Here is a 27,038-nt window from a genome sequence, read left to right on the forward strand (position 1 = left end):
GCCAGGGGGGATGGAGGTGAGGGCATGTGAGGGTGACAGGTGCCGGAGGCTGGGAAGCGCAGGGCCCAGGAGCCAGTCCGCACCTGCCTGCGTCTCTAAGCCAGAAGCCCAGGTAGAGAGCACATTTCATACCTTTCCCAAAACAAAAGTCTGAGAGTTCAATGGAAACATGGAATAAGAACTAGAGCAGCTCCAAAACAAGCACTTCCCCTTCTGGGCTTCGAGGGTTCCCGTTCTGATCCCCGTCCTCCTCCACTGGCTTCTTCTTCACCTTACTCAGGGGTGAAAGCAGACTGGCAACCTCGTGAGGCCAGGCCACCAGTACACTTTCCAAGGGCAGAGCCCTCCATCCCAGAAAAGAACAAACAGCACAGCTTGCTCCACGGGCCACCCCGCAAACGCCCGACTGGCTTCGGCTGATGCTACTCAAGCTCCCACAGCATCAGGCAACCGCTTATCCTTTCTTGAGGACTACAGACACGGTCCTTCCAGAAATGCCTGTCTTGGGCCTGCACAGTAAGCCTGAGCCACTGCTCATCAACAAGGCTCTTTTCTACTGACCAGGCCAAGGGCTGTCTTATCACAGTTCTTTCCCCTTCTGAGCTACAGATGAGACACATGGTGGTGGCCTTCCTCATCACTCTAAGCTGGTGGCCAGCAGCAAGTTCTAGATAGGCTAATTTCTTGATACCAAAAAGTTAGCTGCTAGAAGCCCAGCAGACCTCCATGGAAAGGATCACGAGGAACATCTCCTCCTCTGACCACAGGCAGAGCTCCACAGTTAAGTGCTACTCTGGCTTACTACTCCTCTGCCCTGTCCCTCCTGAAACTCCGGCCTGCTAGAAGCACTGGGAGTAGCAAACCAAGCGGAGGCACCCCACCCTTCTAAGTGCCTGGCAGGCAATCCTAGCAGCCTCCTCCAGGCAGAAACGGCAATAAGTGGACAGATCCTGAGGGGTACATCACCCACAGAGGCAGGCGAGGAAGGGTGGGCAGCCAAGGAGAAAAAAAGGAGCATTACCAGGAGTACCTACCACTGCACCGGCTCCTAGCCAGGTAAGTTCTGATGTGGAACTGGCTGCTTCAGAAGCTACTCTTCAACCCTACAGGGGGCCTGAGCAGAAATCTCACAGGCCAGCAGGAAGTGGCGGGGGAGGACCCTCAGCAGCCCCCCAGGCAGGGCCCAGAACTGTAGTGCCTGGAAGCATGCTGAGAGTCTCAGGCTTCAGTCTTTAACCTCAGGAGTACCCCCAGAGACACCATCACATGGTTCTAAAGGCCTCAGACCTGACCAAAACTGCTGATGGAGGAGATTATCCCATTGGCAGTTCTGGGAGAGGCCCAGAGACCGGCAACAGTGGTGTAAGAGAACCACCTCGGGCCACTGGAGCAATCTCCACTAGAGGTGACAAATCTGCATGAGGGTAAAGAGAAGAGGCAGAGGATCTGATGAAAGACCAGACTGGGGAGATGGACAAGGAGGAGGGAAGGTCTGCACAGCTGGACAGGACACTGTGCTAGTGTGTGCTGGGCAGGGGCACTCATATGGAGCGCCAGGGTTCAGAGTCAGGATCAAGAGATGGGCGTGTTGCAGGCAATCACTGCCTCAGAGCCTAGCAAAGAACTGGTATTTAGCGGGCTCATTTATTAACAAAAGCAGCAGCAGCTGGGGAGCTTGGGGGCTCAGGTCAGGATCTCAGGCTCCCAGGATCAAGCCCAAGTTGGGCTCCCTCCTCAGTGGGGAGCCTGCTTCTCCCTCTCCCTCTGCTCCCCCTCCTACCCCCCAGGTGTGGGCACTCTCACTCTCTCTCTCTCTAATAAATAAATAAAACCTTAAAAAAAGAAAAAAAAAGCAACAGTAATGTACATACTGAAGCTTACTGGAAACAGGCTCCAGGGCCTGAGTTATCTGCAGAAGGGCATGGTTCCACCGCTGCCAGCTGCTCATGGAGAAAGCAAGACTTGGGACCGACTGGACCCCAAAATGCTCCACAAGTGAAGACCATATGTCTTCCAATTTTCCTAGTGCTAAGACACAGAGTCAGTCCCAGGGACATGATAGGCTGGAAACCTGCAGGTCTCCCCGCCACCCCCCACCCCCCGGCCTCCCCACCAAGGAACTCAGGTATGATGCTATACATCCGGAAATCGCTCCCCACCACCTCTTCTTGGACAGTTAGACAAGTAAGGACTGGAGGAAGAGAAGCAAGAGAATGGCTCCTACCTGGGGCTAAAATGCACACCGGGTCTTCAGGAAATTTAAGAAAGTAACACTTCTAACCCAAACCAGGTGAAACAAATTGTAGGACAAGAAGCTCTTAGGGTTTATCTCACTTGCTTTGAAATAGTATCAACTTAGTATTTTCCAATTTGAATGAACAGATTTATAAGAAAAATGAAGTAATCTCGGGCACCTGGGTGGCTCAGTCCTTAAACGTCTGCCTTCAGCTCAGGTCATGATCCCAGGGTCCTGGGATCAAGCCCCGCATCTGACTCCCTGCTCTGCGGGAAGCCTGCTTCTCCCTCTCCCGCTCCCCCTGCTTGTGTTCCCTCTCTCGCTGTGTCTCTGTCAAATAAATAAATAAAATCTTAAAAAAAAAAAAAAGTAATCTCAGTATCTAGCAATTGCTGGATCTGTAAAACTCTAGCATTTGTAAACAACCCCCTGGAAAATCTTTAGGCAGTTTATCAGGATGCAACTTGCAAAGAAAGTTATGATTTAAGTCTTGAAATACTGACATAAAATCTATGTACAAATGCTTTGTTTCTAGGTGCTCAGAAAAGCACAGGAAGGCAAAGGGCTGGGTAGGTCGCATTCCCACCTGAGCAGCCTCACCTGGGGTGCTTCAACCCCCACTCCCACCCCACCCCTCACCTTCTGTTCTTTCAACCAGTCCCTGTCATTTGTAACTGCACTAAACTGGAAGAGACCTTCTAATCCCCTCTAGGCCAACGTGGAAACATTTAAAATAAACATCTTTCAAAGAACACACGCTACAAACGTTTTTGTTTTCTTTGAAGTCTATCAACTACTTTTAAACAACTAAAAAAGATACTTTCTATGTTAATTTCTGCATAAAATTAAATCATAAAGCCCTCACCCCAAAAAATGACTTCTAAATTCACTGTTGGTTAAATTGTATCACTACCGAAAACAAAAACGAATCCTCTTCCAAAAGGACTTTCTCCGTAGGAAAAAAGTTATCGTTTAACCAGATTCGCCTTCAACTTGATTCAAGTCCCCGGCAATACTAAAACCATCTGCAGCTGGCCTAAACCTCCGCACCCCTCCGCACCCCACTTTGGCAAAAGGTCCCTAACGTATCCTGGGGAGAGGAACAAGGGTGAAGCGGCGACACGCTCCTCCCGCATTACAGGTCGGGTTCCGCCGCCCTTCCCGCCCGTCAGTTTGGGGATCCGAGCAGCAGATCGCTCCCGCACAAGAGCAGTTCAGTTCCTGGCGACCCGGAGAGCCTCCGGCCCGGGGTCGGAGCCCGGCCTCCCCGCGCGGGCCGCGCACTCACCCCTGGATGCCGGGGCTGTACGCGCGGCTCTTCCACGGCGTGCCGGGCCGCGGCGCCTGGGGTCCGGGGCCGCCCCCTCCGCTCAGCGCGGCCGCGCGGCTGCCCGACAGCAGGTAGTTGAGGCCGTAGGTGCTCGCCTTGTTCTCGCGTTTCCGGCGGCCCGGGTGGAACTGGTGCTGCGGCGGGGAGCCGGCGGGCGCGGGGCCGCGCGGCGCGGGGTGCCCGTTGGCCGCGCCGGGGGCGCTCGGCGGGCCGTCGGCGAAGCGGAAGAAGGCGCCGCCGCGGCCGCCGCCCGCCCGGCCGAGCGAGGCGCTGCTCGAGGACGACGACGAGCAGCCCGGGCTCTCGGTGCCCGACTCGGCGTTCGACGAGGACGACGACGACGACGACAGCGACGGCGACTTGTGCAGGCGCCTGGCGCCCTCGGCTGCGGGCCCGAGCGCCGTCAGCAGCGCGGGGGGCAGCGCGGCGGGGCCGGGCGCGGGCGGTGGGGGCGCCGCGGGCGCCGCCGGGCCGCCGCCCGGCCCCGCCGCCCCCGCCGCGACCGCCGTGTCCAGCGCGGGTGAGTTGAGGCAGAAGTAGGACGCGAAGCCCGAGCCGCCGCGGCCCACGCCCTGCGAGGTCTCCCAGATCTGCATCCACAGGGCATTGGCCGGCCCCTTCTGCTCCGGCTGGATCCAGGCCACGCGCGGATCCATCCACGCGCCGCCCCGCGGGCCCGCGCGCCCGCCCGCCCCGCCGCGGCCCCGCCCCCGCCGCGCCCCGAGCCCCGGCCGCGCCGCGCGCGGGCGGACGGGCGGACGGGCAGCCGGGCGCGCGGGCCTGCGCCCTCGGCTCCGGCCGGCTCGCGGCGCCGGCTCCCGTCGCGGTCCCGGCGCGGCGCGGCGCGGGGCGGGCCCGGCACAGGCCGCGGCGGGCGGCTCGGGCCTGTCGGGCTCCCTTCAGGCGGCGCGGGGCAGGCGCGGGGGCCGCGGCGGCGGCGGCGGCGTTCCACACGGGCCGGGGGGGGAGGCCATCGGAGAGGGGCGGGCGGCCGGGCCGAGGGGGCGGGCCCAGGCGCCGCGCGGCCCGGGACCCGCGGGAGGGCCGCCGCCGTGCGCCGGGCCCTCGGTCACGCTCGCGCCGCTCGCTCCGTGCTCCTGCAGCGGTGGCGGCGGCGGCGAAAAGACACTCTCGGCGGCGACAGGGCGCGGGGGAAGGAGGGGGCGCCGCCGCCTCCGCTCCAATGAGGGGCGGGGAGGGAGCGGGGCGGGGAGGAAGCGCGGCCTCCCTCGCCGGGGCCGGGACGTCAGTGCGCATGCGCGGCCGATTTCAAATCCTCACTAGACACGGCCGCCTTGGTTACCGCGCCTGCGCAGTGGGGTGCTCCTCCGGGGGGCAGCGCGTCGGAAGGAGACGCGACTGGGAGGGGCTGAAGGGGCGGCGGCGGCGGCGGCGGCGGCGGCGTGGGTCCTTCTAGACTAGACTTGGTTGCGGCGGGGCGAGGAAAAATCGAGGGGGCTGCTGCGCCGCCGCCGCCTTCGCCCGGCTTCCTCCGCTGGCCCCACCTACCGCCGCCTGGAGCAGGCCGAAGCGTGGAGACATGCGCGCTGGGACCGGGGTCCCCGGCAGCCGTCCGGTCGCGCTGCGCGTGCGCAGAGATGAGGCGCCGCCGCCGCCGCCGCCGCTGCCGCCGCCGCCGCCGCTGGGTGGAAGTTTCCGCACCGCCAGGCGAGGTCTGGGCTCTCGCCCCGGGCCTGGCCCGGGGGCCGCCCGCTCGCGGTACGTGTGGGCTGGGCCAGCACGGACCGCGGTCCGGCCGCTCTCCCAGGAAAAGGGCAAAGTGCGCCAGGCTCCCTGCTGTCCATCCTCAGGGGCCCGTGTGCAGCCGGTCGCGCTGCGGTCACTCGTGCCCGCGCCCGCCCACGTGCTCGCGGGCGACCTCCCGGAGGAGCGGGTCACTCACCCGCTCCCGGGGCGGCGCTGCCCGCTAAGCTGCTGCCCCAGACGGAGCAGGACCGTCCTTGGCGGGTCTCCTTACAGGCATATTTGTTACCTTTTAATAGTGATTTCCTATGTAGGGAATGGGGTTAAAGCTTTACAGTTAGCTCACTGGCGCGACTTCCCGAGGCCGACTCAGCAGTGCTGCCCATCAGAGCAGCGGCCCACGTGCTTGGGTGTCTGGGCTCGCGGCTGGCACAGTGTTGGCAGGATTCCACAGAGATCCTGTCCACTGGGCGAGTCCCCCGGTGTCCAGAGGATGCCCCAAGCCCGGATTGACAATGGTGTTGTTAGGACTATTCCGCTAACCACACATTCTGTGAAGTCCAGAGCAAACGCCAGAGTGTCCTTATATAAGCCTGCTTGTGCCCCATGAGCCTAGCCAGGGTGATGGGCACCGTGGCCCCTCCAGAGCCCAGGCCCCAGAGGGAGCCCCTGCCTGCCCTGGTCCCTACCCAGCGGATGCACTCCCTGGCCAGGCAACCTAAGCTCAGCGCTTGGGCCAGCGTTCATTTTAAACATTGAAACAAACCCTTTCAATGTGCTCTCCTGCTTCACTACATCATGGGTGAGTACACGTTACTAAGCGCCTGACACTTCAAGACATTGTAACAACGATCCGTGTTTTGCCTCCTAAGGCTTTTTGGCAAACGGTAATAGAACTGCAAATGACTTGTGGTTCAGGCGTTTTGTATTGTACATATGGATATTACGAGCAAGGATTAGAACGTGTGCATTAAATAAACTGGAGAAAATCACACACAAACCAGTCAAACAGTGGTTACTCTGGATCTTCCAGTACCTAGGGCCAAAATCCCTGGGGTCATCCCAGCCTCCCCTCTCCATAACCAACAGAAACATCCAAAACCCAGCAGCTCCCCTCACTCGCATCTTCTCACCTATAGCCCTTTCAAACCACCACTATTTCTAGCATATTTTATTTTATTTATTTTTATTAAAGATTTTATTTATTCATAAGAGACAGACAGACAGAGGCGGAGGGAGAAGCAGGCTCCCCGCTGAGCAGGGAGCCCGATGCGGGACTCGATCCCAGGACTCTGGGATCATGACCTGAGCCGAAGGCAGACGCTTAACCATCTGAGCCACCCAGGTGCCCTCTAGCATATTTTAAAACTGCCTCCTAGCTAGTTTCCCACATTCCATTCTGGCCCTCTGGCATTTTCTCCACAGAGGAGCTTGTGAGTGATCCTTTAAAAAAAAATAAAGATTATGTCACCCTCCTGCTCAAAACTCTCCAGTGGCTTCCTTTCTCAAACTCAGGCTTACTATGACCTGCAAGTCCCTACACTGTCTGGTCCTTCTCCCTTTTTCTCCCACGTCATCTTGCACCTCATCCCCTAACCCAGCCTGCTCCAGCCAGAAGCATAGTGGGCACAGAGGGGCCTCAGGGCCTTCGCACTTGCTGTTCTAGCTGCTTGGATGCTCCTCCCCCACATACCCACATGGGTCACACCTTACCCACTCTCACACCTTAGTAAGGATGTTGCTCTATCTAAACTACAAACTTAACCCTCAACACTCCCCACTTCCATTCCCTGCTTTATTGTTCTCTTAGCATTTATCTCCATTGGTTTCCTAGGACCACAAACCGGGTGGCTTGTAACAGCAGAAATGTGTTCTCTTTCTTTCTCTAAAGGCTTAATGCCTGAAATCAAGGTGTTGGCAGGGCCATGCTCTCTCTCCGAGGTCTCTAGGGGAGGATCTGCTCCATAGCTTTCTCTTAGCTTCTGCTGTTTTCCTTGGCCTTCTTTGGCCTGTAGGTGCCTCACTCCATTCTCTACCTCTATCATTGCATGGAGCTTTCCCCATGTCTGTGTCTCCTCTTCTTGTCATAAGGATGCCATTCATACTGCATTAGGGTTCACCCTAATGGCCTCATGTTACCTTGATGACATCTGCAGAGACCCTATTTCCAAATAAGGCTAACATTCTATTGATATCCCGGGTTAGGACTTGAAGTTCATCTGGTGGGAGGGGGCGGGGAGCACAATTCAATCCACTGTGCCATCTCATGAATTTTATTTACCTTGTTTATCATGTGTGTCCTCTCACCCCATTAGAATCTAAGTTCTACAAGGAGGGGGCTCTTTATCTGTACTTTTCCCTGCTGTGTGCGAGCTTGAAGACTGTGACTGGCACATGGTAGGTCCTGGATGGACATTGGTGAAATGACCAACAGTCGGTTGACCAACTCAATGGGAATGAAAGCCTTGCCTGGCTTCCAGGATCTATCCACAGATTGCTATTTACTTCTTTCCAACATTTTAAGTTTGTTTTTCCCTACGGCCTCCTGCTTTATCTTTGCAGCTTGTCTCTAGGTAATCTCTCTAACTTGATTCATCAGCCATAGTCAACTGCTTATAATTAGATCCAGGGTTTCGTTATGTACGTATTTGATCATAAGTTTTTATGTAAATTAGAAGCAATATGTTTCTTTCTGCAAAGAAAAGAATTAATACTAAGTCAAATGTAGTCCCTGTTGCAGTCCCTGTGCCTCTGGGCAGAGGAGGTCTTTCTCACTGCTTATCAGTTCTCACAGATAAGCCCAGCTTTTTCCTTCTGTGGCCAAAACCAACTCTTCTCTCTCTCTCTCTCTCTCTCTCATGATGTTAGAGGTGGGGTAATATTAGAGATTATACTATGGTTTTAGTGATTCATTCTCATGAACAAATAGTTTCCAAAGCTTCGACTACCATGGACTTCCTGGGCCAGAATCAGATATGCTGGTTAAAAGGCAGATAGCAAGGGCTAACCCGATCTGAAGCTTACGCAGAGTGAGGTCCAGGAATCTGTGTCTTAAGTAAATTCCCTGGGCAATTTCAAGCACGGTAAAGCTTGAAAATCTTTGCCTAATTCAGGGTTCCCAAACTCCCAAGTTCTCAACAGGAACTGAGTAGGTTATGTAAGTAACTGAAAAAAATCAGGGTGTGTGTGCATTAGTCAGCTACTGCGGGCTAACAAACCACTCCCAAACACAGAGGCTCAAAGTGTTTAGTATTGCTCACAAGTCTGCAGATCAACTGTGTGGTTCTACTGAGCTGGTCAGACACAGCGGATCTTGGTTTACAGATCACTTCTAGGCTCCAGTCAGCTAGCAAGTGAGCTGAGGCTGGGTGGTCTAGAGTTGGGCCACACTCACATGGCGGGCAGTTGGCTGGCTGGCAGCTGGGACACCAGGGTTGACTGGCCCATGTGTTTCTCATTATCCAGCAGGCTAGCCCCAGCTTGTTCTCAGGGCGGCTGAAAAGGTTTCAAGAAAGCAAACAGACATGCCTGAAGTAAGAACTGGCACGCCTTCACTTCCTCACCATTCTGTGAGTCCAAGTAAGTGATGAGGCATTGATAAGATTCAAGAGGTGGGGAAATAGCCCCCACCTCCTGATGGAAGAAGCCGCAGTCACATTGCAAGGGGCGTGGGATGCTGGGAGGGGAATAACGGGGGCCCCAGTGTGACCTGAATGAGGAGTGGTGGGAACTGTAGGGTCCTGGAGAGCACCTGCCTGGTGTAAAGGAGTGTAAAGGCACTCTCCCACAGCGAGCAGGAATGCAGGACCCGCCAGGTGGTCAGTGATGTCAATTCTCAGGAGAACCTGGACATGCAGACGTGAGCCTGAATTCTCCCGGTCTGAAATGTCAACCTCTAGGCAGATGCTGCTGGTTGCCCACACAAGGTCTTTGTCCCCACTGCACCTTTCTGCTCTGGCTGGCAGAGCCCTGGTCCTGTTCAGGTATTTGCATGGCCAGGTATGCAGAAAGGGTCTCTGTTGCTCCCAGTGCTGTCGTTCTGTCTGCCGGTACCAACATAAGCTCAACACACACCTCCGTTCTAGAGAAGAAGGCTGCCAGGACCCTCCTGAGAAGGTCTTCCAGGAGAAGAAGAAGAGACCTACCAGAATACACTCCCTGTGTCACCGGTGGACACAGTTCTTTCTGTGTAGGATACCTGGTACCATTTCAGCCACCTTGAGACCAGAAGAGAGAGGTACCGGTGCCCTGGGAACCAGGACAAATATGGGAAAGATGGCCCCAAGCCCCAGCAATACTATACAATAGCCCCTTATCCAGACCACCCCCCCCTCACCCCCCCCACTGCAGAGGTTATCTGCAGTGATAACCTCTCCCGAATTGCTTTGTGTTCTGGGCAGGTCACTGTCATTTGCTGCAGAAAGCATCCGGTACTGCAACCCATTCAGAAAGTGCTAACATTCCGTGGAGGGCAGCCTGTAAGGCTCTGTGAGTAATGTCTACCTTGTGGGTAATCTCTGGTCACCAGAAGGCAAATAATATGATGGGGTGCAGCAGGTGGTGCCCTACTGGTTCTGTGTTCATTCGTGAAGAAAGTTTTCTTTCGGAGAGGTAGGTTCCTGCCTGCGAGGTGGATGCTGAGCTCTTTGAAAGTTTCAGGCACCAGTGCCACTCGTTAAAAGAAATCTTGAGAGTGAGTTCTTCTGTAAAACTATCTTCCTTTTATCCTTAATTATGGAAAGTTTCAAACTTGACAACATTGGAGAGACTATATCGAACCCCTTCAATAACTATCAACTCAAGGTCAAACTTGTTCACCAGTGTCCTCACCTGCTTTCTCCTTCTCCAATTATTTTGAAGCAAATCCCTGATAATATGTCCTTTCACCCACAAATAATTCAGTATGCATTAGTAAGTTATATGTGTTTTGAAACATAACTACAATGTTTCCACATCAAAGTAGTACTAATAATGTCTTACTTAATATCACCAAATATCTGATCCACAATAAATATCTTTGATTATCTTATAAAATTTTTTATTGGTGGTTTTGTCAAAAAAAAAAAAGTCTATATAGTGATTTGTATCTTCTAATGCTTTTAATCTGTGATTTCTCTGTCATCTTTTTTTTTTGGCGGGGGGCGGGGAATCTATTGTTGAAGAACATGGTTCATTTGTCCCACAGTCTGGATTTTGCCAATTATGTCTCCCTGTGGTATCATTTAACACATTCCCTGTCATCTATATTTTTCTGTAAATTAGCCGTTGAATCTAAGATCTTGATGGAATTCGGGTTCATTCAGTCTTTTATTGGCAAGCGCACTGCCGAGGTGCTGCTGTGTCCCTTTCCCAGCATCTGGTGCTCTCTTTGGTGACGTGAGTGTGACCTCCTTTGATGAGCACTGTCTCCAGCCCTGCTCCAGTGTTTCTGTGGGAGGAATTGTCCCCTTCAAACAGCACAGGATCCCAGGACTGCCCCTCTCACAGAAGTTGAGAAGCAGATGCCATGCAAATGGTCAGGTCAGACTCTTCGCTTTCCAGATGAGGATTCTGAGGCTGGCCCACAGCCAAGGCCCAATAGGGATGACCAAGTTTGGGGCTCAGGAAAGCAAATCCTATGAATTAGACCCCATAAAACATTAACTTTGCTGAGGGTTGCTGGAGTGGGGGGTGGGGTGGGAGGGATGGGGTGGCTGGGTGATAGACATTGGGGAGGGTATGTGCTATGGTGAGCGCTGTGAATTGTGCAAGACTGTTGAATCACAGATCTGTACCTCTGAAACAAATAATGCAATATATGTTAAGAAAAAAAAAAAAAGAAGACAGCAGGAGGGGAAGAATGAAGGGAGGGAAAATCAGAGAGGGAGACGAACCATGAGAGACGATGGACTCTGAAAAACAAACTGAGGGTTCTAGAGGGGAGGGGGGTGGGAGGATGGGTTAGCCTAGTGGTGGGTATTAAAGAGGGCACGTATTGAAAGGAGCACTGGGTGTTATACGCAAACAATGAATCGTGGAACACTACATCAAAAACTAATGATGCAATGTATGGTGATTAACATAACAATAAAAAATTTTTTAAAAAGAATATTTTCAAAGAGAAAAAAACCCAAAACATTAACTTTGGTATGTCACACAGAATATGACCTAATGGAACATGGCAGAATTGGGGAAATGGTCTGTAGGGAATCTAGACAGAGAGGGGCCCCCAAATTATGCTTGGATTCTTTTTGTCCAAAGAGGTACTCCCTGACCCTGGTAGGCACACATGGTCCTTCACTAGAAGGTGAGCTCTGTGGGAGGGGGCGGATTTCAAAGGGCCCCACCTAAAAAAAAAGGAGGGGGGTAAACTATGTGAGGAGGTGGATATGTTAACTAGCTTCACCATAGTAATCTGGTTGCTGTGTAAAGGTGTATTAAGTCACCATCTGGTATACCTTAAATATATGCAATTTTTATTAATATAAATGAGATGGAATTTTTAAAAAAATTCTTACAGAAGTTACAGCACATTTAAAAATATTGGTTTGAGAAAGCAGAAAATAGATATTTCAAAGTGCTTCAAGTTAATATTAATATTAAAGAGGTATAGAGAATATTAGAAGTATGTGAACACAGAAGATGGAAAGCCTCGGTTCTCTGTGATACCAATTTGTGTGGAATGTCGTGTTTCCTCACAGTGTAAGATTAATGAAGTATCATGCATATTCTCCACTTCAAAAGTCTCAATGACACTCTGGTTTCTCTTCAGATTGTATAAATCTTCCACCTTGTAAACATCTCAATGATAAAAAATAAAGAATAAACTAGTGGTAAATATTAGGAGCCAAGTTAAAAAAAAAAAAGGTCCCACCGAGAAATAGAAGAGACAGCCTTCATTTCTCCCCACAGTGACCTTCCAACTGGCTCCCTTACCTTATCCTCAGAGGAGGGCACCTGGAAATAAAAACCCCCAATCTGGGTTCTGAGCTGGCTCTCCGTTCATGTCCTCATGAGTCGGTTCTTCTAAAGGAACAGAAGACTTCCTAAAAGTGGCTATATTTGTTTCCTGGGGCTGCCCATAACGAATGACCACAAACTGGATGCATTAAAACAATAGAAATTGACTCTCTCACGGTTCTGGAGGCCAGAAGCCCAAGATCAAGTTGTCAGCAGGCCAAGCTGCCCTCCAGAGCCCCCAGGGGAGGGTCCCTCCTGCAGCTCCTGGTGGCTCCTGGTGGCTCCTGGCATCCCTGGGCATGTGGACGCGGTGTTCCACTCAGTGCCTCTTGCCCTCACGTGGCCTTCTCCCCAGGACTCTCTCTGTGCCCTCTCTCTTGTAAGGACCCCAGTCATGGGATTGAGGGCCCACCCCAAATCCAGGATCACTTCATCTCAAGATCCCAAATCAATTATATCTGCAAAGACCTTACTTCTAGATAAGGTCATATTCTGAGGTTCTAGGTGGACATGAATGGGGGGGGCACTATTCAACCTACTACAGGAACTCAAACAAAAGCCAAGTGTTCTTTCCGTCTCATAATAAGGAAGTGGCAGGTAGAGGGCCTTGGCTGTGCTCCAGGAGGCCTGAGCTGGCCCACCTGTGACTCTCCACCCCCGCCCCCAGCACTAGCCCTCATGCCTACAGTCAAGGAAGGAGGGAGGTTGAAGGAGGGTGGTGTTTGCTGCTTGTGACCCTTTCTATCAGAAAAGCAAAACTGTCTAAGAAACCCTCACACCAGACTTCCCCTTGTATCTCCTTGACTAGAACTGGTTATAAGGCTACCCTTACCGGCATGAAAGGCTGGGATATTAAGATACGGAATGATCCAGAATGGCTTAGACCAATCTCAAGATATTGCTTGTGTTGGGCATCTTGCCATGTTGAAAAAGCCTGGGTCTGTTAGCAAAGAGGCAGCAGCTGGTGGGTATGCAGTAGGCCCCATGTCTGCCACCCTGAATCTGTTCTGAATTTGGTCCCCACAACTCTGCTTCTGAGAGCCAGTTTGGACAAAATCTGGTTTCGAGTCAACGTTGACTAGGGTGACCTCATCAAGATAATGTGCCCTCTGATCTCTTGTTAGGGTTAGCAGAGGATTCCTCCTCTGACATGACCCTAGAGCAGGGCTTCTCATGTGGGGCCCATTTTGTTTCCTGGGGGACATTTGGCAATGTCCGGAGACATTTTTTATTGTCCTCACTGAGGGGTAGTTGTTGAGGCCCTGCTGTGTGTCAGCGACACAGTCAACCAACAGAGTCCCTGTGCCAAGTGTCCTCGTGCAGAAACACAGTGACCTGCGTGGTGTGCAGGTTCCTGGGGGGACACGGACGGGGTGTTGCCAGACTGATCCCACAAGATGCGGAGGAGTTAAGCCAACAGAGGGAAGTAGAGAGCGGAGAGATGGAAGGAGATTCCAGGAGGAGTGTGGAGAGAGAAACAGCCCAGAGGACAGAAGGGCCCAGAGCTCCTGTGGCCAGGCCCTGTGGGGGTTCACTGGTTGTGAAAAGGGCGTGCGGTTCCCCAGCAGCAAAGAAATGGCAAGTACCGATGTCGAAGAACACAGTCCGGGCGGAGATGCTCTTCTCTGCCCTTGTCCACTCACCGATGTCCTTGAATTGCAGGAGTGTTTTCACTCCAGCCTCACCTCCCGGGAACCGGAGCCCTTGGCCCGCCCCAGCCCCGAGGCCCGCCGGCGGGAGGCGCTCTGCGCCCGTGGGTGACTCACTCAGAGAGCTAACCTGAGGCGGGCGCTGTAGACAAAAGCAGGCCTGGGAAGACCACCTGGCACATTAGAGCCCCTCAAAGGCTGCATTTGGAGGCATCATTGTCAGGTGAGCACCAAGGAGAGACTCGTGCTTTCGGAGGCTCACTCTGCCTTAGCAGCTGGGATTGTGATTGAGAGCCTGGCTGAGGCGGGGCAGCAGTGGGGAGGGCATGGAGAGAGGCAGAAAGGCAGTGACGGGTACAGCCTCAGCTCTGGAAGGCTCACCTAGGAGAAGAGAGATGAGTCAAGTAGCTGTCGTTGCTGTAGGAAGCCACCTCAAACCTCAGTGCGTGGAGGAGTCCGAGTTTATTTCTTATTCACACCCCAGCCCAGTGTGGGTCTGCGAGGGGGCCTGGCTGGGGCAGGGAGGGTCCACGCCATGTAGTCATTCAGGGACCCAGCCTCCCTCCGTCCATTCCCCTGGGGCTGGCTGTCCTCTGCAGAGTGCCGGCCCGAGAGGGGTCAGAGAGGATGGGAGATCCTGCGGGAGGTTGGGGGCCAGGCCTGCGGTGGCCACACGGGGCTCCTGCCCACGTCCCAGCTGTCAGAACTTGGGCCTGTGGTCCCAGCGCATATGAGGGAGTCTCCAAAGTGTAGTTGAGCTGAGCCCAGAGCAGAAAGGAAACGGGTCTGGCCAACAGACAATACTGACTCTGCCACAGAATGTTTCAGAGGTAGAATCATCATCGGGCCTGTAATTGATCCCATATGGAGGAGGGGAGAGCTTCCGGGCTCCCACCAAGGAGCTTGGGGTGGATGCTTTAGTGCGGCCCACAGAGGCCACTGCCTCAGCAAGTGACACAGTGGGTCTATTCTAAAGGCACCTCGGGACACTTCACACGCTGCACGTGTCTCACTGTGGGACCTGCGTTCCATTTATAGGACCAGTGCTTCCTTGTGTATGTATATGTATATACGTACGTATATATAAATGGATATGAAACTGGGGTATAAGAAGACAACCGGAATGTGAAACAGGAATGTTCCCATTTCTGTGTATCATTCCTACCTCCTGCAGGCCCCTCCACTTCCTGATTCGCCTTGCTCCCTGGCTATAACCTTTACAACAAGAAGCACTTCCTGTGTCTGTTATACTCCAGATCCTTGCCTCCTCCATCCCGGACACCTGCAGCTGAGTCGCCCCTCGGCTGCCATGCCCCCCTCTGGCTGAGGTCAGGGCCAGTCTTGTCCGAAACTTACTGCCATGGCCGGAAGCGGTGGCTCTGTAAGGGGCAGCCATTCTGGGTACATGAGTCCTACAGTCTAGCCTATGGAATTTGCTGAAATTTCCCTGTTTTAGGACTTGAAGCAGGGCGTACAGCCCACTCCCAAACTCAGATCTGTTTCTTTGGTTAGGAACAGGGACTGTGGAGCCAGTTTTCTTTGCAACGGCTTTGCCATTTCCTGACTGTGCGGTCTCCGGCAAGCTGATTAACCTCAGTGGCCTCAATTTGCTCACCTGCAGAATGGGGACGAGAGCTGTAACTTAGGCTTCAGACTGTGTGAAGATTAAAAGGATCAGCACACGTGAAATGCTTGCCAGAGCGACCTGTATGTTGGACCTGCCCGATGTGTGCTCATGATGTCATCCCTCTGAGGTTCTTAGAGAAGCCGGAATTTCCTTTGCAATTTTGTCTCTTGGGGCTCCGTTCTCTAATGAGGGGACGATGCGGCCTAGGGACACTGCTCCCTGCTGTCTGCTCGTAGGCAGGCTCCAACTTCCCTGTTGATGGAAGGCAACCGCTCACTGCCCCCCACTCTAATGACCTCATTAATTTTTCGGTTTCTCTGACCGTTCTCCATTCCCAGCCGAACTTTGGGGTGAGTGTGTTGTGTGAACTTGGGGGTGGGTTGGCTGGAGGCATCTCTCTTTGCAATCGGTGCTAAAGCATCACTGATGTCAGGAGCTTCTGTACCTGACATTAAGCAACCAGAGATAGGATCCACCTCAGGACACATGGGTACGTGACTCAACTGTCACAGGCCAGGGGGAGAGGTAGAGACCTGCAGGGCTCCGAGGTGAGCTATCGAAATAGGATGTACGTTCTCTAACAGATCAGTCTGTGTTTATGTGAAGAGGTACCTAGGCTGGGGGGCCAGTCGACGCACTGGTTCCATGGGAAGAGACAGAGTGAGACCAGGCTGGTGGGGGTAGAGGGGACCCAGAGGCAGATTCATCATAGAGTCTGAAAGTAGCATAATCAAGGTCAGTGGGGAGTGAGGCAAAGGGAAGGGCAAAGGGCAGGTCCCAGTTTGGTGGCAGGAGCCATTGACCAAGTCCTCTCCCCAGAGGAGCACCTTGGGGGAAGCAGGAAACATTCCCTTTTGGAAAGGTCAGGTCTGAGAGGATGTCCAGGAAGCCGTGGGACACACAAGTCCTGCATCTAGTAGAGAAGCTGGTCTGGAAAGGCGTGCCTGGGCACGAACTTGGCACTGCTGAGGAATCAGCGGTGCGCCGGGACAGGAGCAGAGGAGGGGAGCGGGGCCAGCCGGAGAGAGCAGCGCAAAGACGCCTGTCACTTGTCTTCCTGAGTTAGCTGCATGGCATTTTAAACCTCTTTGAATTTCCTAGTGGAGTTAAGATGTGTGTTGTTATTTTACAAGGCCCTATTCAAAAAAATATCTGGGTAATTACTACACTCAGGAAACTGGCTCAAATCCACCAAGACCTAAAAATAGCGAGTTTCGGGACCGGTGGATTCTTTTCTCATGACAGCGAGGCCTCCAGGGCCCAGCCAGGCGGGGGGGCGGGGGGGGGGAGGCGCGGGCCCCCTTTACAAGCACAGTGGGAGGGTGGACCCGGAGACCTGTTGGCAGAGAGCTTTCCAGCGAATTCCGTGCCGCCAGAAAAACAGATGGAGGTGATGCCTGGGCTGTCTCCAGCCCACCAATGGGCTGTGTGTTGAGAAAAAGTGCTCATCGGAATGCCTCCTTCCTTCTGAATGTGAGGCACAGCAGGACGGTGGCCAGAGCGCCCCCCCCGCCCCCCGCCAAGCCTCCGCAAAGGGGGCGGGGCACAGCAGGCCGAAGGTGGCGGTGCGGTGCGAAGGCCGGGGTGGGCGGGGGCGGAGGCAGGGAATGGCCGCAGTCCGCAAAACCCCGGGCGGCGCCCTGAGGATGTGCCTGTGATCAGGGGCATCCATTTCTTTTCTTTTTTTTTTTTTTTTAAGATTTTATTTATTTATTTGAGACAGAGAGAATGAGAGAGACAGAGAGCACATGAGAGGGGGGAGGGTCGGAGGGAGAAGCAGGCTCCCTGCCGAGCAGGGAGCCCGATGCGGGACTCGATCCCGGGACCCCAGGATCATGACCTGAGCCCAAGGCAGTCGCTCAACCAGCTGAGCCACCCAGGCGCCCCAAGGGCATCCATTTCTTTTCTTTTTTTTTTTTTTAAGATTTTAATTATTTATTTGAGACAGAGAGAATGAGAGACAGAGAGCACATGAGAGGGGGGAGGGTCGGAGGGAGAAGCAGGCTCCCCGCAGAGCAGGGAGCCCGATGCGGGACTCGATCCCGGGACCCCAGGATCATGACCTGAGCCCAAGGCAGTCGCTCAACCAGCTGAGCCACCCAGGCGCCCCAAGGGCATCCATTTCTGAGGCTGCGAATCCGTCAAAGATGCTACAATCCTCCTCCGAAAACTGATCACTGGTTGTGAAAAGGGCGTGCGGTTCCCCAGCAGCGAAGAAATGGCAAGTACCGAGGTCGAAGAACACGGTCCGGCCGGAGACGCTCTCCTCTGCCCTTGTCCACTCACCGATGTCCTTGAATTGCGGGAGTGTTTTCAGTCCAGCCCCACCTCCCGGGAACCGGAGCCCTTGGCCCGCCGGCGGGAGGCGCTCTGCGCCCGTGGGTGACTCACTCAGAGCCGCCCGCACCCTCCGCGCTGGCCTGTGACTCGCCGAGGGACAGGGGGCGTCCTGGACCCCCGCTCCGCGCCGGCCCGCGGCGATTGCGCGTCGGTCTTTTAAAAGAACCAGGAAAATCCCGCATTGTGCACTTGCCAGTGCCCCGGACCGAGGGCAGGACGGAGAAGTCTGGGGACAGAACCGCACTGGAACCTGTAAACATTTCAGGAGTCTCCCCTCCACGCCCCGGGGTGCCTGCCGACCTCCGAGCCGGCCACTGTCCGGGAGACCCCAAGTAAGGGGATGAGACACAGGTTTTGACACTGGTCTGGAAGTAGAAGCACTTCCTAAGGCTGAGGCGCGTTGCTTAGTTCCTCAAGTGATATTTAGGAACTCAACACAATTGCTGACCCCTTGGATTATCTGGGTGCTTCGACTTGCAAAGAAAATGCCACTTATGGTAAAAGGAAATATGCAATTTATTTTGTCTTCCTCTCTGGCTCCATCAAATAGTATTTCTAAAATTCGCTTCCATTCTTTTTGTAATGGAAGGTGTGCTTTATTAATTGGAACACTGCATTTTATCATAGAGTTGGAGTCGGCTAAGCTTTTTCCCCAGAGAAGCTGGCTCTTCTTAGGACAATGCACTCAGCCGATTTGAGACAGAGAACATAGTTCATGTTCTCCACAAGACACAGCTGTTGGAGAGGGATGGGAGGAACTTTCGTCGTGTTCTTTTACCACTGATTTCTAAGAGTGAGTTAGTGAAATTTGAAGTGTCATAGGAAATAATCGCTGTGATTATGTTGGACGTTAATAAAGGCTTGATTGGTGATGGACAGATGAATCCATTTCATGTCTAAACAATGAAATGACAAACCAGTTTGGTGACTATTGAGCAAGTCAAGAGTGTTTGCAAATTATTTTGGGAGAGATAGAAAGTGGTGTTCCCAAAGTATCTTATTTGCAGAATGCCCAAAGCAAACAAAACATGCCAGCCAGGCAAAGGCGTTTCCAGAATCCGAGATTTGAAGCTAGCTGTGAACTATTATTGCCAACACCGGTGCATTCTTTACGGTCTACTGGTTAGTTTTTAAAAGGTAGAAAAGTTAAAATTCAAATTGGGACAGCCTAGGACCCAGTCTCCTGATGTCTAAAACGTGACACATAATTTCATGGGAGAAAAAATATTTATGGTAAATTTAAGCTCAGCACTGGAAAATATTTTCTACTTCTGTGAGGTTTGGTTTGGTTTGTTTGTTTTTTTTTTATGCGAGAATTATTTGAGAGAAAAACATATATACTATTTTCAACTAGTGGGTCATGAAACATAAAATGACAGTTTGATGGGTTAGTATAATATTTTAAGAATGATGATTGAGGGCATAGGGCTGGCTCAGTCTACGGAGCATGCGACTTTTGATATCAGGGTCATGAGTTCGAGCCCCATGTTGGGTGTAGAAATTCCTTAAAAATAAATAAATAAATATAGAATAAAATATAGCCCAAACTTTAAGAATAATGATCAACCAAAGCAAAGAGAAGAGCTATTTATAGGATGCTTTTTTTGAGAGTCATGCTTAGCATTTCCTCCCCCAGTCAAATACATATATTTCCACCATCTGCCTTTATATCCTACATTTAAAACTTTAGTGCATTTTGAATTGATTTTCCTATAAAATGTGAGATAGGAAATCTACTTTTTTCAGACAATCATTCAGTCCAATTACTATTTCTCTGATTATTGAGATTATGACATACTAAATTCTTACAAACACTTGTGTGTTTCTAAAGGTTTTTTATGCTCTGATCATTAATGGTCTATCCATTCCGTGACCAGAAAAATACCATTTTAATTATTAGATTGTAAATTGATCTGTTTAACATCTGGTAAGGGGGGCTGGTTTCCCTCCTCCAAAAGCAAATGTTATTTTACAAGAAACAAATTATCGTTGTATTCCAGTAAATGTGTTGTTCTAGGTAAATCTTAGAATAATTTTTCAAGGTTAAAAAATAGAATTCTATAGATTCAAATGTATTAACTATTACATTTTTAGATTCTATGAATTAGTTCTACTAAATTATATTAAATATATATAAAAATTAATACGTCTTCCTACCCAGAAGGATATTTGTCAACTTCACTTATTCAGAAATTTGTGTCTCTGAATAAAATGTTATTAGTGACTTTACAGAGACTCCGCATATTCTCTTTAAGTTTATTACTGGAATTTTTTTTTACTAAAAATATAGAGATGATTTTTTAAACTTTCCTTGTTATTGCTACTATATCAGAAAGATACTGATTTCTGGGGGCACCTGGGTGGCTCAGTTGGTTAAGCAACTGCCTTCGGCTCAGGTCGTGATCCTGGAGTCCCGGGATCGAGTCCTACGTCGGGCTCCCTGCTTAGCGGGAAGTCTTCTTCTCCCTCTGACCTCTCCCCTCTCATGCTCTCTCTCATTCTCTCTCTCTCTCAAATAAAATAAATAAAATCTTTAAAAAAAAAAAAAAGAAAGAAAGAAAGATACTGATTTCTGTATGTTGGATTGTTAACCGGCCACTCCATCTGAGTTTGTTATTAATTAAAGCAGTTTTAAGAAGTTGATTCCCTTGGGCTCTTCAGGTAAACAATCAAATTGTCTGTAAAGACAGATAATGCTGCTTACTACTTTGCAATATGAAGCTTCATGTTTTTCTCATCTTATCTCATTGTCTAAAATTTCAAATCAATGATGAACCATACCAGTGATTGAAGGTTTTTTGTATTCTTGATTTTAAGGGGAGTGCCCATATTTTTAAAATGCTAAATATACTTTAATTGATGGTTTCAAATAGGTTATTAGATTACAAGAAAATTGCATTATATTCCTAGTTCTAGAAGTTTTTTAAAATTCAGAAATGAATATTATCAAATATTTTATGTATTTATATTAAATATATATTATATTTTATATTTATCAAGAATGCTATAGCCTTTTCCCCTTGACCTAGTTATTCATTCAAGAATTATAAAATGACTTCGTTTATGTTAAATTATTTTTACATTCCAGCAATAAGATATACACTTAGACTGGGGGGATTATTACTGGGATAGACTACTAGACAATATGCATTAATATTTTATTAAAGTTTTTGCATCTGTGAGTCTTATGTAGTTTAAATATTGGCATTTGTTCCCTAAAGATTTCATGATAATGATTTGTAAAATTATCTGAACACAGCAACATTACCGAAGACAGATTTTTTATAACTTCTAAAATTTCAAGAGCTCTTTCCTGGTTTCCTATTTATCAAGTCCTCTTGAGTTATTTGCATCTTTCTAGCAAAACATCAGTGTTTTCAAGTTGATATAGCATGAAGCCATGTTTCTAGCAATTTCTTTTTTGTATTTCTGAATAGTTTTGCCTTTTGTTTTTAAATATTGTTGTTTGGTAATTGAAGATTCATTAAAGTTATGTAACCTTTCTGAACTGTACAATCTAACAGTATAAAATGGCCACCTGTCTCTAGTCAATCCTCTTTGTCTTGTACGGAAGTCAGCATTCTCTCAGAAAAACAGAGCCGCTGTTAGTACTATGAGAATAGGAGAATGAGGGACTTATCCTAGGAATTAGGGCTTACAGGTGTGGGAGGAGCTCATCGAATGAAGGTCTAGAAAGGGAAGGGGAGGATCAGAGAAGCTATTCACCAGCTCACTGAAGCCCCAGAGCTAGTGGACATAAGGTAGCTTGCAGGTCTAGCCTCCATAGTGGGACCACAAAGGGCAGTGCCCGTGGCAAAATCTAGGAAAACTTCTGCCTCAAGGGAGATATACTGCCTCTGAGTAACTGCCACCTGTCTTATAGGTGCCTGGTGGTGGCCTGGGGACATGGTTGGTTAGCAGGGCCAGCAGTCAGGAGGATGAGTTGGGCCCAGAGCAGGGGAAAGTAAAGACAGCTAGGGTCTACCAGTTGTCTTTGCACTTGCCTGTCACTATAGCTGACCATGACAGCCTTCTATGATTAGTGACTTCTGCTGCTAAGGCTGAGCATTCCCACCTTCCAAGTTTTGTGCATTTCTCCTTTCAACTCTAAACAGAACCATACAGAAAAGGGGGTTCTGGGATATGTAGTTTTATTAGTCTTCACCCAGTTTATATAATACAAACCAACATACACTGAGTTATAGTTTATCTGGCATTAATTTATAATTGCTATTTTCATTTTGATATATTTTCTGAATATGCTCTGAAGCATACTTTGATACTTGTTTAAATAGATTTTTTTCCTGATTTTAAAATAAAAAGTTCTCTAGGTAACCACTATAAGAATATTGCAAGAATGTATAACCGATATTAATGTGGGGAAAATAAAATGATGCAAATATTGATTAATTCATAAGAAGTCATGAAAAGAGAAAAAAGGAACATAAAGCAGAGGGATGGAATAAAAGGCAAACAGTGAAATGGTAGATACAAACACAACTCTATCAGTAATTACATTAAGTGTAAACAGCCTAGATATTCCATGAAAAAAGGTGAAGACTGTGACTCATAGCTTTTAAAACCCAACTATACACCATTTACAAAAAACAGACTTTAAACATCAAGACACAGGATGGTTGAATGTAAAAGGATGGAAAATGATATGCTAGGTAACCAAACCAAAAGAAGTTGATATACCTACACTGATGGGAGACAAAGTCAACGTTAAGGCAAGAGTGTTACCAGATATAAACATCTGAACATGATAAAGGGGTCAATTCACTAAGAAGATATCACAAATCTTAATCTATGCATCTGATAACAGAGCTTTAAAATATATGTAAAGCAAAATTGACAAGACGTAGAGGATAGATGAATTCACAATTATAATGGTAGATTTTAACACATTTCAAATGTGTTACAAAATGATTAAAAGCAGGGTGCCTGGGTGGCTCAGTCGTTAAGTGTCTGCCTTCGGCTCAGGTCATGATCCCAGGGTCCTGGGATTGAGTCCCACATCGGGCTCCCTGCTTGGCGGGAAGCCTGCCTCTCCCTCTCCCACTCTCCCTGCTTGTGTTCCTGCTCTCGCTGTCTCTCTCTCTGTCAAATAAATAAATAAAATCTTAAAAAAAAAATGATTAAAAGCAAAAAAAGTTGAATAATACAATTAGCAAATGACTTAATTGACATATATAGAGTACTGCCCTCTAAGCCCACAGTATGGACATTGTTTTGAATCATACATGAAGCATTTACCAAAACTGATCATGGCTGGGCAATAAAGCCAGTCTCCAAAAACTTTTCAAAGTTAAAATAATAAAGAGAATATTCTTCCCACAGTGGAAGTAAAGTCGGGGGGGGGGGGGAGGAATCTAGAAAATCCCCCAACTGTTTGAAAATTAAACTGTACAAATCTAAATAATCCATGGGTAAAAGAAGAAATCAGAAAATACATTAGAGAATATCTGAAAGTAAGGGATAATGAAGATATGACCTATTAAAACCTGTGCTGGAAAGCTAAAGCTGAGTGTGAGAGAAAAATTCAAAGCCTGAAATTATTTACAAAGAAGACATGCTGAAAGTCAGCCTCTCAAGAAACTGGGAAAAGAATAACAAATCTAAAATGTAGAAGAAAGAATGAATAAAAACAAGGGCAGAGATCCATGAAATAGAAAACAAATTTACAATAGAGAAAAAGCAAAAGGCTCTTTCTTTGAAGACCTCAATAAAATTGATCAAGAAAAAGGAAAAAGACTATCCCAAAATTAATAATACAGTATATGTTAACTAACTTGAATTTAAATAAAACCAAAAAATGTTAACTAAAAAAAGGAAAAAGAAAGAAAAAAGAAAGACTATATGTATAACCAATATTATAAATGGAAAAAGGGAAATGACTACATGTCACATAGCCATCCATTTTACACACTCTTTCAAAGAATGAAAAAGAAGAGATGACTTCCCACTCAGATTTGAGGCCAGCATTAACATTATTACCAAAACCCATCAAGGACGTCACAGAAAGGAAAATGGTAGGCCAGTCTTTCTTTCGAATGCAGATGCAAAAATCCTAGATAAAACATAAGTGAAATTTAACAACATATGAAAATAATAATACATCAGGTCAAATTTGGGTTTATTACAATGTAAGATTGATTTAACACTTAAAATTCTATCTAATTTGCCACATTAACATCAAGAGTATAAAAACCATATCATCTAGATAGATGCAGAAAAGTAAAACATTTTATGAGATTTAATGCATTTTAAAAAACACCAGAACACTTGAAAACCTGGAATAGAATGTCCCATCTTTGATCTAATACAAAACATAAACAAATCTTTAAGTAAACCTCTTAATGATGGAATATTGAAGCTTTCCCCATAGATCAGGAATGAGTCGATGATATCACACAATTCACCATTATATTGTATGTGTGTGACAAGCCAAGGGGAAAAAAGGCAGAAGAATTACAAAGAAAGATATAAAACTCATTATTTGCCGAGGACATGATTGTGTACCTGGATAAACCAATGAGATCTAAATAAAGTATTCACATTAGTAAATTTAGAGAGGTTACTGAATATAAAACCAAAACACCAAAAAATCCATTGTATTTCTAAATGCCAGCAATAAACAAGGAGAGCAAGAAATTTCAAAAATGCATCATTTACAATAGTGTAAAAATCAAATACCTAGAAATAGATACATCAAAATATGTGCAAGACCTTTACATGAAAGCTACAAAGCATCTTTGGGAGACAAAAGCGCTCTGTGAGTGGAGGGCTTTTCATCTCCATAGATTGCCAGCATTGTAAGGATGCCAATTTTCTCAGATTGATCTGTGGGTTGAACCCAATCCTAAGCAAAATTCCAGCATCCTGAAGCTTGGCAAGCTGATTCCAAAAGTGGAAATGCAAAATGCTAAAATAGCCGAGAGAATCTTGAATTAGAACAAAGTTGGCTTCCTTCTGCTCTAAGACACTTCCTTCAACGTCTAACCTAAGCACATCAGCTTTTTGTAGGCACGACTCATAAAGAGCACATGCTTGTATTTTGTTTTAAGGAACTTTCTGAAAGTTTTCTTTCTCACTCTGGGGTATTACATCATTTATATTTTTTTATTCTGGTTGCTACATTTCTGCTTACTTCTCTTATCTTGTTCTTTGGATTTATCTTCCACTTCTTTGTTGTTTCTTAATTTTAGTTTTTTAAATTTAATTTACTTTAACTTAATTTTTTGGCTGGTATGGAGGAGGTGCTTTATAATATTCTCTGGTCTTTGAAAGTTACATATCCTATTTTTTAGTTCTAGCAATGATTACATTGATTATTTTTAATACAAGCTTATGTGCTAGGCTTTTCTAATTCTCAGGATGAAGGTTTGAATGTCACTTTTTTTTTAAAGATTTTATTTATTTATTTGAGAAAAATAGAGCACAATCAGGGGAGGGGCAGAGAGAGAAGAAACAAACACCCCACTAAGCATGGAGCCCCAACAGCTCGGCTCTATCCCAGGACCCTGAGATCATGACCTGAGCCAAAGTCAGATGCTTAACCGACTGAACCACCCAGGCGCCCCTACATGTTACTTTTTGATTTATCATCTATTGTCGCATCTCACCCAAGCCTCCAAGTACACACACTCACATACACACACCCCACAGTGATTGCAGTACTATCTTCTATCCGCTTTTCCACATTTTAAATATAATCTGGCATCTTATATCCACTCATTTAATTTCACTGTTTTTTACATTCTAAATCCTCTTTTCTTATGAATACATGCATTATTTACATTCTAAGAGTCCTGTGCTCACTATCAGCCATGTGGTAACTTTTCTTTTCAGGCCCAGCTTTTGCCTTACATCTTAGCTGGGAGGAACACATCTTCACCTAATGCACTCCAGGGTTTTGAGCTAGGAAAACTTGAGTCTTCACTATTCTTTGACGAAGTGTATTATGGGTTGTTTTGGCCACTTCCATTGACTAAAAGTTCAAGTGGGATAAAGTAAAAATGACATGAAATAATAGGAAGAAAATGTCTGAAAGCATTAACATTTTTTAAAAGAGAAACATTTTGAAAGAAAAACAATTGGAGGAAACTTGTCCTCCCAGATATCAAACAATAATGTAAGAGTATAGTGTTCACACATATATAGTATATTGAATAGTATAATATATTCCAACAATATAGTATCTTGTGTCTAATAAATTAATAAGCAAAATAGCGAACACCAAAACAGACCCAGGCAGATGTAGAGTCTAGTGAATGAAAAGATGTGGTATTTCAAATGCCTGAGGAAAAGACGAAGCATTGGCTTTTCCTAGGGAAAAAAAAGATAAAAATGTGGCTTTGAAGCAGAGAGTTCTCAGATTTCAGAAACATCAACGCAGGCGGCTGTGTGTTTGGTCCCTGAGAAGCAGGTGCGTTTGAGTCACAGTTGACACTTATCTGAGCCTGTGGTGGTGTGGGCGCATGTGCAAGACTGTGCGTGTGTCTGTGGTGGCGGGAATATGTGTGTGAGGGAACGTGGGGTGTGTGTGCGGTGTGTGAGTATGTGTGTGTGAGCGAATGTGTGTGAGTGTGTGGTGTGTGAGTGAATGTGTGTGTGAGTGAATGTGTGTGAGCAAATGTGTGTGAGCGAATATGTGTGGGTGTGTGAGCTAATGTGTGTGAGTGTGTGGTGTGTGAGCGAGTATGTGTGGGTGTGTGAGCGAATGTGTGTGAGTGTGTGAGTGGATGTGTGTGGTGTGTGAGCAAATGTGTGTGTGTGAATGTGTGTGAGCGAATATGTGTGTGTGAGCGTGTGTGTGAGTGTGTGGTGCGTGAGCGAATATGTGTGTGAGCGAGTGTGAGTATGTGAATGTGTGTGAGCGAATATGTGTGGGTGTGAGCGAATGTGTGTGTGTGAATGTGTGTGAGCGAATATGTGTTTGTGAGTGAATGTGTGTAAGCGAATGTGTGAGTGAGTGTGTGTGAGTGAATGTGTGAGTGTGTGAATGTGTGTGAGCGAATGTGTGTGAATGTGTGTGGTGTGTGAGCGAATGTGTGTGTGAGCGAGTGTTTGTGAGTGAGTGAATGTGTGTGAGTGTGTGGTGTGAGTGTGTGAATGTGTGTGAGCGAGTGTGTGTGAATGTGTGTGAGCGTGAGTGTGTGAATGTGTGTGAGCGAGTGTGAGTGTGTGAGTGAATGTATTTGAATGAATGTG

General features: G+C 48.2%; 1 protein-coding gene and 1 long non-coding RNA gene across 9 annotated transcripts in view; one reads left to right on the forward strand and one right to left on the reverse strand.

Annotated features, from left to right (window-relative positions):
• TENT4A (terminal nucleotidyltransferase 4A) overlaps positions 1 to 4,290 on the reverse strand; it is a 45,711-nt gene extending 41,421 nt beyond the window's left edge. For all 5 annotated transcript variants that reach the window (XM_054504875.2, XM_054504873.2, XM_045863682.3 and 2 more), the window contains exon 1: positions 3,525 to 4,290. In XM_054504875.2, coding sequence (XP_054360850.1) covers positions 3,525 to 4,222 — 698 coding nt within the window. In that variant the 5' untranslated portion in view covers positions 4,223 to 4,290. The remainder of the gene's footprint in view (positions 1 to 3,524) is intronic.
• Positions 4,017 to 27,038, forward strand: part of LOC123834635 (uncharacterized) — a 42,050-nt gene continuing 19,028 nt past the window's right edge. The window contains exons 1-2 of one of the 4 annotated variants that reach the window (XR_008505162.2): positions 4,020 to 4,086; positions 8,736 to 8,849. This is a non-coding gene — a long non-coding RNA (uncharacterized LOC123834635). Of the gene's footprint in view, positions 4,087 to 4,992; positions 8,624 to 8,735; positions 8,850 to 27,038 lie in introns of those variants that run through there. The other 3 variants (XR_010413367.1, XR_010413368.1, XR_006788479.3) reach the window with 3 other exon arrangements.

Source organism: Mirounga angustirostris, unplaced genomic scaffold (assembly GCF_029215605.1).
Source record: "Mirounga angustirostris isolate CCGP_5_RB_7025 unplaced genomic scaffold, mMirAng1.0.hap1 SCAF_7, whole genome shotgun sequence".
NCBI classification, from domain to species: Eukaryota; Metazoa; Chordata; class Mammalia; order Carnivora; family Phocidae; genus Mirounga; species Mirounga angustirostris.